Consider the following 12452-nt stretch of genomic DNA (forward strand, 5'->3'; position numbering starts at 1 on the left):
CACTCAACAACTGGTATAATTTCTCTCAACATTGACTGTTGGACATGCTTTTAAATACAGCTTCTCTGTGTAGAATTATTTACCACTGTGCTAATTGCTTGAGAATAAATATTTGGATAGATCCACTCCTTATTTCTCGCATTCTCTCTCCTTCCCTCCCGCTCCAGGGGAAACGAAAGCCTACGGGTGCCTGAGAAAGACGCCGCCACGAGGTGAACACACACACTTTCATACAAGCACATATACTCTGTTCCGGCGGCAGGCAGTCAGTCTCTACTCCGACTGGCCAAGGCTGCCTCATTTGGAACTTCCATAGCCTCAAGCTATCCAGCGTAACACTGAAATAGACAAGAGTACAAGGAATACTGGCATGAAACCAGACATACACACACAGACACAGGGATCTACATCTGTGTGAGGATCCGGACACACCCTCAGACCAGACGAAGGGAGGCAGAGTGTGTGCGTGTTTCGTTGACCTGTGGCTGTAGAGGATTTTCCTGGTGTGTGACGGCACACTACTGTTGTCATCTCGTTTTCTCTACCTGATGCCGTGGGATTTCCTGACCCTGGAGTTCAACAGCTGACCAATGCAGGCCTAGAATCAGCTTCCCTGAGTTGGGGATCTGCAACAGAGCTAAAGGTGCTGAGCAGTGCTGGTACTTTGCTAGCCTTTCCCTGGAATAATTTCTAATTCAGGCAAAAAGTTCTCATTCTACAACTATGAAACACCAGTCACATTTTCTGCAGAGATATGCTACTTTGTCTGACACAGCATATAATCAAGGACTGTCTTTGCTTAGCCTGAAATAATTGAATCAGGAAAGCCAACGTCAACTTTGTCCAGTCTGTTTTCTTTGGTAATAAGAGGTGGGAGCTAGTACCTCTCAAATTACTGACTGTGGCTGTGCATTCATTCTGTTGATTCTCCTATTTTTTTTTCGTATGGTTTCTTTGTGCGCAACTAAAAGGAAAAACTTGATAGAGGTTTTTTTTGGCCGATATCCCCCGCTTTCGTGAACCAAGCGTTGCCTTTTCGCGGGTTTCGCTTGCCCATCAGCACCTCTGCCCACACACAGCTCGAGCCTCCCAGCTGGTATTTCACCTCAGTCACTGACGGTCACACATGCCAAGACGTCGGCATACACCGGAGCTTGACATGGAGGGAGAAAACTCGATTTAAGGTAATTGTATTGTATTTAGGCAAATGTCAAATATGTTTTTGTAGCTGCAACACATTTTAATCCATGTTAAATTATACCGTCTACAGCCAGACAGTGCACCACATGTACTCCAAAATGACTTTTGAGTGTAACGTTAGGCTATGATGTGAGAACAAATCTTTAGGCCTAATATAAGGCTAATAGCTGTACAAAACCAGGTATGCCGTCCTTATAACGTTTTAAGGTTTTGTTATGTATACATTTAGAAGTTTGAAATATTTGTTATCTACTAGAAAAATCCTTTATCTGATTTCAGACATCAGTTTATCATAACCCTAAGCGCCCTATTACTCAAATGTTTTTGTTTTTGATAAAATACTTTATAAACAAGATGTAACGTTAGCCTATATCTTGAAATGATTCAAAGTAATTGCCCTCAGACTGAACACTGTTCTATCTAGCCTACATACATGTGAAATGCCATGCAAAGCACCTTCGATTATTGCTCCATTGTTTAGGTATTTGTTGGTGTACCAGGCTTTGATGCTAAACAAATCTCAACGAGTTCAGTTAAACAATTAAATCAATGCATATCCTGTCAGGTGCAAGCTTAATGGTCTACCAGTTTGATAGAGGCAATTAACAACCATGTAGTTGTCTAGGAAAGTTCACCTTCACCATAACTTACTAAAGGGAGATCTGACAAGTATTTTGTCACACTTTGACATTCTTTAATTATTCCGTTTATATTCTCAACTCCTGAGTATAAATCTGATTTGAGGGGACAGAACTGCCCAGTAACTCAGTAACTCCAGTCTGGTATAAGGGAGTCACCCTCTCACATATGTTCTATAACATGGTAGTGCAAAGGCCACTCAAACGTGACATGAAGAAAAATTGTTTGAGGGAATTCAGCTGTGACGAAGCAAAACAGCTCTTTGAACAGAGTTGAACCGACATGAAGAGACTCCAAACTGAGCCTTTCGTGCGTGTCTGTGTGTGTGTACAATAGTCTCCCTATGTCTCCCTCTTAAGCTCAACAGGATAAATAATTCACAAGGACATTATTCAACAGCCTAGCAGGATGAGGATGCAGGGAGAGAAACTGTTGCTGGTTCTTCTTCTGCTGCTGGGTGCCTGTCTCCAGTGGGTCCAGTCTGGCAAGTCCTCCCGGCACCGTGATTCACACCGACACCCCAGAGAGCACCGGGACCATCGGCAGCACCGGAACATCACGCTGGCCATCATCCTACCACAGAGAAACACTGCCTACCCCTGGGCCTGGCCCCGTGTGGGTCCGGCTCTGGACCGAGCCATTGACACCATCAACACTGACCCAGCGCTCCTCCCTGGCCACCACCTGGGTTACGTGTTTGAGAACAGCGAGAACGAGGAGGGCATCTGCTCTGAGTCCATCGCCCCACTCATGGCTGTTGACCTCAAGTTCGCCTACGACCCCTGGGCTTTCATCGGGCCGGGCTGTGACTACACCTCCTCCCCAGTGGGCCTCTTCACCACCCACTGGGACATCCCCATGGTAACAGCGGGCGCCCCAGCCGTGGGCTTCAACGGCATCAACATGTACCCGTCCATCACCAACACGGGCCCCACGCACAAGAAGCTGGGCAAGTTCGGCCTCCATATCTGCAAGCACTTTGAGTGGAAGGAGCAGGTGCTGCTAATGTTCAGTGACAACAAGAAGGACGACCGACCGTGCTACTTCGCTGTGGAGGGCCTCTACACAGAGCTGCACTTGAACAACATCACCTCGGTGGACCTGGTGTTTGAGGAGAACACTGGACCAGTCAACTACTCTGACCTGCTCCACAACATCAAGCAAGATGGCCGAGGTGGGTCCCCTATATTCACTACACTTTATTCACAGCTTTGTATTCTACATATTGTGAGAGCAAATCCATTAATGTTCAGTGGGTTGGCACAGTGTCTTTTCGTTTTAATTTCTGTCTGGAACTTATTTCATTATGGTTATGCTTGTCAGCCTAAGAACAGCCTAAAAATAACCTTCTTGGTGCATGTTATTTATTCAGCCTAAGCCCTCATGACATAGATTTCTTTGGTGACACAGCTGTACAAAAATAGCTAAACTGTATGTGCTTGTTTTCACATTTACGATTGTGTGTGTGTATGTGTCTCACTTATTACATATGATATTTGATGGCTCCTGCCCTCTGAATGATTCGTAGCAGCATGGCTTGTTAAGCGTGGATATTAGCTTTTGATCCTTGCTGCAGGGCATGGATGCGCTGGCAGCCTGAGCAAGAATTATGAGCTCAATCGACGCTGTGCAGATCAGACAACTCACTGTTGCAAATGGCCTGTCCCCAGGACAGACAGAGATAAGATCGGCGTCATTAGATGATACAGCAGTTTTATGAAACCCCTCAAATTTTTGCCCTCAATTTTTTTCACTGTATTTTGGTTCAGTTTACCCTTCTGCTGCCTTTGAGGAAATGGACACAGTGAGTACAAAGCAAATATAATTCATTGCTACTCCAATCTATCACTTTCTTTACAAAGTCAAGTGAGTCAACAAATAGATAGATAAGCCTCTCGATTGGTTCTCTATGAGCTTCCCTCTCCCGTTCCCACACGGGTATAAAAACGTCTCCAGAGAAGACATTTATTAACAGAGGTCAAGAGCCCTGCAACATTATAAGGGAGCTGCAGTCAACATATCAGATCTGTAGGTATTTCCTGTTAAACAGACTCTGTCATTGGTCTAATTACCCTGGCCCTTTGCTTTTTGTTGTTTTGCAGTTCATCATATTTAACCAGAGGTAAGCAAATTGTGGACTTGGTCAAATTAGGGATTTGTTCAAACAAAACGGGTAATCCATGTCCTGGAACAAATACTAAATATGAGTATTTCTGTTCAACAAGAAAGCATGTGTGACTTACCATGTTTCTTTTTGTTTTCACACTGTGAACTTTGTTGTTTTGGTTACATGGATCCAGATGTGTACTTTATGGAACGCCAGAAGACTGTTGTCTTTGGCTTATTCCAAATTCACAGGCATCATGGTGTGATTGATTAGGGCTTTTAGTTAAGGTTGTCTAACTGAGATCTGGTAGAATGGCCACACTAAGCCATGCATTTTGATGGAGTGCAGTTGACCTGTGTGCGCAGAACATATGAGTTGTTTTAGGTTAAAGGGGCAATCTGCAGTTGCTACATCCATGTTTTGACTTATAAATGAATTATATTGATTCTTGAAAAATATAACTTATAAATGCCTCGTGAGCTTAGTCCAACAGCCATACCCCATCAGAACCCAAAATACAAGCTTGTTTTACTCCAGTGTTTGTAAACAAAGTAAATATAAACTATATAACCGCAAAACATGGTTAAATCTATTATTTTAATATCATGGATGGTCAGTCCTGGCATCCATAGCTCTGTCTATGAATTTGAGAGTGGTTACATTTCTCCAGGCCCATCCGTCAGCTTTTTACCGAAACAGAGATCACTTTATTTTTTTAACTACTGATTGCCACTTTAAAGTGTCTGTTTAGCATTAACAGTCAGGAAATGTTTAACCCAAAGACCTTCGTAGACATATGTTTTTTATTGCTCATACACCTTCCTGGGAAAAAGTCATCATAGGGGATGCAATGGTTCATTAGATTGGGACCAGTGTAAAATATAATTAATATCTGAGTAAAAAGGCTGTTTCCTGAATATACGCTCTGCCATGGCCCAGTTAGGAATCAAAATAAACTAAACTCCCATTTATTTATCAGCAAATCTCCAATGCTTGAAACAGCCATTTGTACAACTCCATTTAGAAGAATACCCATGGAAGAGTTATAGTGGAAATATGACGGACTCGAAGAAGAGACTAAGTCATAAAGTAGCAAGTGGAACATTTGGGTTAGCCTACACAGTATATGAGAGTACAAAAATACTTCCTGATTATGTTCCTGATTGTAACTCTATTCTGTCAGAGCACACAATCAGCAGTTGATTTACATGTTGTTGTGGTGGTTGTCAGTTTGTTTCAGAACAGCAGATGGTTTGAGGATCAGACAGACCTGCTTTATATTCAGATTTCATGCATTGCTCTTCTCAGCTCAGAGACAAGTAATATCGCAACAACACCAACACCGATCTCACGCTATGGTTGGAGAGAGTGAGGGACAGAGGTGCTCAATGTGCAAAAAAAAAAGTGTGTGTGTGGTGCGAAAAGATATTGTAACAGCCCCCCCCAGCCCACCGTAACACATAGACACACATCTGTCACACTCACCAGCAGTGCTGTGACCTTTTCCTCAGCACTCATCAAGAGAGAGGAAGCCTTTCACAATATGTTCCCCCACCTCCCCACCCCCTGCCGCCATCCCTAGGGACCAATAAATAAATACGCACACCATTATGATGAGGAAATGACGCCAGAGACGGTTTGCGTGCTGCAGGGACCTCAGTCTGTTGTTTGGGTGCATTCATTGTCTCAACAACTGTTGCTTTACCCAATTGCCCCTTTTACTGAAAAAGAACATGGCTTGGATTGTTTTGGACTGGTTTCATTGTTGCTTCAGGGGCCTTAACAATAATCCAGGAGAAAAGACTGAAAGTGTGGTCTCTCATATCTCCTTGTGTGTTTGTGTGTGTGTGTGTGTGTGTCTACACCCAAAAAAGAAAATGTCTTAGATTTTCCACAGACCTTAAAAGTGGTCTCCTGATGTGGTTTAAGTATTGTTGTGGTTTTAGAACAGGGATGAGTCGAGGTCTCAACTTTCTGTTGCGAGTTAGAATACTAGAATATACAAGGTGCAATTTCAAAATATGGTTGTGGATCAGCAGTTTTTCTCTTGTTTTGTTAGTAGGGTTGCACATTTTGGGGAATATTCAGAGGTGGAAACTTTCCGTGGGATGTATTTGGAATATATAGGAATTAACGGGATTAAAATTAATACCATTTAAATGTAGATGTTTTTTGCATTGGATATATTTACCATATCATATGGAGACAGGAACATAAACATTTTTCCTTATCATAAGTAGACATAATTGCAAATGATTGAATCCTTCCAATAGAAATAAAAACATTTTTAGTTATGAATTGAACTTTAATTAAATGAGTTGACTATTCTGTAAAATGATAGTCTAGAAACTAAAGCTTTGGTTGTCTTCCTCTCAGGCTTCCATGTCTTCTCCCTGGACCACCTCAATGTCCACCTCTTGAACATCAGACTCTGAGGCCTCATCTTCACTGTCACTTTCCAACCTTGTTGAGGATGGCTCGTTGTCAGGCTCAAAAAGCCTCACATTTGCCCGGATGGCCACCAATTTTTCAACCCTTGTATTGGTCCGCCTGTTGCGTGCTTTTGGTGTGTGTGTTCCCAAACAAGGACCAGTTGCGCTCTGAGGCGGCTGATGTTGGTGGGATTTGGAGGATGATGGAGGCAACAAGGGAAAGAGCCTCAGATCCACAAAGTCCCTTCCCCCAGGTGGCTGATGAGATATGTTGGCACGACTGCCATATTGCATCTCCATCCCAAAGCCCTTGCTTGGAAGTGTACTTCGCCAGACTGCCAAGAACCTTGCCCTCATCCAGGCCAAGGTGGCGAGAGACGGTAGTGATGACACCATAGGCCTTGTTGATCTCTGCACCAGACAGGATGCTCTTGCCAGCATACTTGGGGTCCAACATGTACGCTGTGGCGTGTATGGGCTTCAGGTAGAAGTCTTCACGCTTTTTGATGTATTTCAGAACTGCAGTTTCCTCTGCTTGGAGCAACAGTGAAGTGGGCAGGGCAGTACGGATTTCTTCTCTTACATCTGCAAGCAGAGTCTGAACATCAGACAGGATGACATTGTCTCCCTCAATCCGTGCAATGGCTACTGCTATAGGTTTCAGGAGTTTCAGGCTGCTTACCACTCTCTCCCAAAGTGCATCATCCAGGAGGATCCTTTTGATGGGGCTGTCCATATCGGCAGACTGTGATATGGCCATTTCTTGGAGAGACTTCTTGTCCTCCAGGAGACTGTCAAACATGATGACAACACCACCCCAATAGGTGTTGCCGGGCAGCTTCAATGTGGTGTTATTTTTCTTCTCACTTTGCTTGGTGAGGTAAATTGTTGCTATAACTTCATGACCCTTCACATACCTAACCATTTCATTGGCTCTCTTGTAGAGTGTATTCATTGTTTTCAGTGCCATGATGTCCTTGAGGAGCAGATTCAATGCATGAGCAGCACAGCCAATGGGTGTGATGTTAGGGTAGGACTCTTCCACTTTAGACCAATCAGCCTTCATGTTCACATCATTCTGTCACCAGTGCAAATACCTTCTGTGGTCCAAGGTCATTGATGACTGCCTTCGGCTCATCTGCAATGTAGAGACCGGTGTGTCTGTTGTCCCTTGTGTCTGTGCTCTTGTAGAATACTGGTTGAGGGGTGGAGATGTAGTTCATTATTCTTTGCCCACGAACATTCGACCACCCATCAGAGATGATTGCAATACAGTCTGCTTTCTCTATGATTTGCTTGACCTTCACTTGAACTCTGTTGAACTCGGCATCCAGCAAATGAGTAGATAAAGCATGTCTGGTTGGAGGGGTGTATGCTGGGCGAAGAACATTCAGAAATCTCTTCCAATACACATTTCCTGTGAGCATCAGAGGTGAACCAGTTGCGTACACAGCTCGAGCAAGACATTCATCAGCATTTCTCTGACTACGTTCCTCCATTGAGTCAAAAAAACTTCTGATTCCAGGAGGACCATGAGCTGTTGCTATGGATAAGGTGTCTGATTCATCATTTTCACCTCGAATAGAAGTAGAGGGACTTTTGTCAGAGGTTGCCTGTTGTGAGCGCTGAGGGAACTTTATGCACTTGGCCCGATGATTCTGCATCTTCGTTGCATTCTTCACATATGATTTGGCACAGTATTTGCAAATGTACACAGCTTTTCATTCTACATTAGCTGCAGTGAAATGTCTCCACACATTTTCCTGTAAAGATTAGAAAAAAAATAGTAAAACAAACCCAAATACATTTCCATGTACAGATAAATAGTTAAGCAGTTAGATTAAACAACTCCTTTGTAAAATAAATGTTTTAAAATGAAACATATATGGAAACAGGTGAATTAACACTCCTCAATTAGCAAGCTAAAACCCACATGGTACCAAAAACGAACTAGCAGAAATTATGAACAAGTTAGAAATTATTAAACACACTTTGCTGTAGGCTACTATTCACTAGTTAACAAAAAATCATGTATGTCATATAAAATATATTCACCCCACCCAGTATTGTAATCAAAACTTACCAGAAAGCATGTAGTCCTTGGCTCAGACAGTGTAGTAGTGTGGGCTCAATAGCATCTCATTAGTGTGCAGGATCTTGAGAATCAGCTGTACATATGATGGAAGAGTGCACTGCACATGTGATGGAAGAATGCACTGTGCATGCAGAGGGTTGCAATTCCATTGAATTGGGGATAGTTTAACAAAAATATGCCACAAGACCTAGAATTGCCTTGTGTATCCCACAAAAAAGGTTCACTGTTATAAGCTAACTTTTTTGATGAATTTAAGCAAAATTCCCAAAATTCCAGGGCTCCCATGGAACTTTTCCGGAAATGTACCGGAAAGTTTCCGAACCTTTGCAACCCTATTTGTCAGTCACTGATAGTCAGTCAATTAGCCCATGTCAGCAAAAATTATTTTAGATTGCTAAATTAGTTTAGCGGCGAGCTATCTCAACTTGTTACACATGGATGTGGGTGTGCAGACCCGTGAGCAACTGGCACCCCTCATGAGGAGTTGTTGTTTTTGTATAACAAAAATAATATTTTGAAAGCAAAAACCTGAAAATAGGGAAAACAAAATGGAGAAAAATTAATTTGGGAAACACTAAACGTAATTAGGCAATTTTTTTTAAATAAAACTGATTTTATAGGAACACTACAAATGTGCTCGGAAAGCCCTTTAGCTGATTGAGCACTTTGACCCCGTTCCAGCTCCTTTCAAAATAGGATTCTTACCAACCAACCACCGCTGCACTGCTGTGAGCAGGATGGAGATGGTGGTGTATTGAATATTGATCAAGTTTAAGGGTTTAAATAACTCAACGTTGGTAACTCATCATATAACTTGTAGAAGAGCTAAGCCCAGTGGACTGGGTGGGTGTACATGGTGTGTGAAATTTAATAAGGGGCCATTTGCTGAAATGTCAACAACAACAAAAAATCTGCCTTTTGTTTCACCCAAGAGTCCTTTCACTAGCACAGCATTTATCAGATGCAATAACCATGACCATAATTACAATAATTGATCATGATGTTTTTATGAGATTATCTTATAAAGAAAGGAAGAGTTGAATCTTGTGAAGGATTTCCTCCAGTCCACTGGTCATACATATTTTATGAGTGGATAGGAGCACTTTTTTCTGGGAATAACAAATCGCTGTCTCTGTATTAGTAGTGTAACAGTGTAGCTTCCGTTCCTCTCCTTATCCCAACCTGGGCTCAAACCAGGGAACCTATGAACACATCGACAACTGTCACCCAGGAAGCATCATTACCTATCGCTCCACAAAAGCCGTGGGCCCTTGCAGGGCAAGCAAAACAACTACTTCAAGGTTTCAGAGCGCGTAGCATCACTAATTGAACGCCATTTCACTTAGGCTACAGTAGGAGTAGTTATCCTCTGAAGAGGTAAGCCTACATAGACTAATCAATAAATGAATGCTGTGTATGGAAGGAGCAGCATTTATTTCAGGACAGCTCTGTTTGGTTAGCTGTTTTTAACATCTGGAGTAGTAATTTTCCCCACATTGTGTGTGTGTGTAAGCAACCCAAGTGACTGCACACAAAAAGAGCAACAGCCAAAAACATTTGGCAAAGTCTGAACTTTTTATCTACTTGATGAAATGGTTGGACAGAACACAAGACATTTATCAATGTCATAACCTTTTTTCACAATATTTGGTATTATGAAAGACCAGATTGGTTCTTGTTTAATTTCAATCAGTTTAATTACACAAGCCATGGAATCATGTGAATGAGGCGTTTATCAACCTACAGTTGAAGTCAGAAGTTTACATATCCCTTAGCCAAACACTCTCAAAGATCGTCTATGAAAAAGACAACTGACACTTACTCTTGTGTTACTGACTTGTTGCACCCTCGACAACTACTATGATTATTATCATTTGACCATGCTGGTCATTTATGAACATTTGAACATCTTGGCCATGTGCTGTTATAATCTCCACCTGGCACAGCCAGAAGAGGACTGGCCACCCCTCATAGCCTGGTTCCTCTCTAGGTTTCTTCCTAGGTTTTGGCCTTTCTAGGGAGTTTTTCCTAGCCACTGTGCTTCTACACCTGCATTGCTTGCTGTTTGGGGTTTTAGGCTGGGTTTCTGTACAGCACTTTGAGATATCAGCTGATGTAAGAAGGGCTATATAAATACATTTGATTTCATTTGATCAGACGCTTCTAAAGCTATGACATAATTTTCTGGAATTTTCCAAGCTGTTTAAAGGCACAGTCAAGTTAGTGTATGTAAACTTCTGACCCACTGGAATTGTGATACAGTGAATTATAAGTGAAATAATCTGTCTGTAAACAATTGTTGGAAAAATGACTTGTGTCATGCACAAAGTAGATGTCCTAACCGACTTGCCAAAACTATAGTTTGTTAACAAGAAATTTGTGGAGTGGTTGAAAAACGAGTTTTAATGACTCCAACCTAAGTATATGTAAACTTCCGACTTTAACTGTATATTCATACACATTCCTGACCTGAATTTAAAGTTTCTGAGGTGACTTAGAAAAAGTGTGAAAGTGACTTTTGATTTGGACTTTGATGTTAGCAAATATATCACTAAAATGTATCACTAAAATGATGGACCCATGTGGACACAGCTCTCCCCTTGCCACCCCCTCTCTTCCCCACCTCCATTTTGCCCTTCTCTTTGCTCTCCTCACCCTGGTATGCTAATCAGTTATATTTTGGAACGGGCTGTTTTAATCAAGGACAGTGTAGCTTCACAGGTGGTTCAGTATCAGTCCCATTCATCTTATTGATGAGAAACTCTATCTTCTGTCAAAGCCATACAGTAAAGATAATAACTTCCAAAGAAAGACTATCAAAGAAAGGCTGAGTTATTTTCCTTTTCACTACACACACCCACATGCCCAGTGATTACATAACTTCTATATGTTAGTGAGAGTACAGTATGCGAGTAGAAAAGCTATTCACTGCATATCCAAAAGAAACGCTTGGGTTGTTAATCATTAGTTGAGGAAATGTACAGCACCCAATTGCTTGATGAGATAGGAGCACTCAATTCATCCCAATGGGATTACCTGTCTATAAAGAAATATCTATACACAGTTCAAAGAACATCACACTACCTGCGAAAGGGAGGGGGTGATTTTTCAATTACCTTTCATGGTGGCAGATCTTTGTAGAGATTGTAGAACATGTTGATGAGCGAGAGCGTTTTGGCAGTTGAGCTTGTTATCCCAGTGTTAAGAGGGACCTGTAACTCTGTGGGGTTGTTGACATCACCCTTGCCTCGACATGACCCCTTCACCCCATAGCTTGGACTTCCCAAAAGGGTGACGCAAGACCCTGGAGCTTCCATCTCATCTAGCTCGCCTCCTCCTGTCGCTATGGTTGCTGAGGCAGAAGGTGGCCATGCTGAACTAAACTACCCACAAGGCCGTGCCCAGCCTTGCCTTTCCCTTTCCTACCCCTCAGCCCCCTCGGCCCAGTCCATCTGGCATTAGTTAAAAATGTATATCCTGGAATCCTGGAGAGGCAAGGAGAAGGAGGGGAGCCAGACATGTAGGCCTATAAGTTTGCCTTCGAGCCTGGGGGAGATGGTAGTGGTGATGGTTGTGGTTGGTTTTAGATTTGTTGGTTTGCATGATTACACACAGACGAGTCAACACACACATTGAGTTATCTTCGTGAGTTTAGGCCTGCTGTTCATCGCAGGTGGAGTCTGGAGTCCTGGGAGGGACGGAGGCTGCTTCTGCCGTAATGGTTCAGCTTTGAACGCACTCCCATTCTAGTTTAACATCTAACAAAGCTTTTTATAGTTAGACATTGTATAATTGGATGTTTTCTGTATGATGTTGTATATACACTCTTAGAAAAAAAGTCCCAAAATATTTTTAAGTTGATGAGTTTTGCAAAGTTGTTTGTTGAAATGACGTGAAAACAACGTTGATTCAACCAGTTTTTGCCCAGTGGGATGGTGACTGCATGGACACATAGAGGGGTCGTTTGGAGTGAAGTATG

The 12452-nt window shown here is 42.4% G+C and overlaps 1 protein-coding gene across 2 annotated transcripts in view; it reads left to right on the forward strand.

Annotated features, from left to right (window-relative positions):
* The first annotated feature begins 244 nt into the window (after nucleotides 1-244).
* The window catches only part of LOC106580330 (atrial natriuretic peptide receptor 1), a 56205-nt gene continuing 43997 nt past the window's right edge, over nucleotides 245-12452 (forward strand). The window contains exons 1-2 of one of the 2 annotated variants that reach the window (XM_014161238.2): nucleotides 245-1184; nucleotides 2199-3013. In XM_014161238.2, coding sequence (XP_014016713.1) covers nucleotides 2248-3013 — 766 coding nt within the window. In that variant the 5' untranslated portion in view covers nucleotides 245-1184; nucleotides 2199-2247. The remainder of the gene's footprint in view (nucleotides 1185-2198; nucleotides 3014-12452) is intronic. The other variant, XM_014161228.2, reaches the window with a different exon arrangement.

This window comes from Salmo salar, chromosome ssa02, assembly GCF_905237065.1.
Source record: "Salmo salar chromosome ssa02, Ssal_v3.1, whole genome shotgun sequence".
Lineage (NCBI taxonomy): Eukaryota > Metazoa > Chordata > Actinopteri > Salmoniformes > Salmonidae > Salmo > Salmo salar.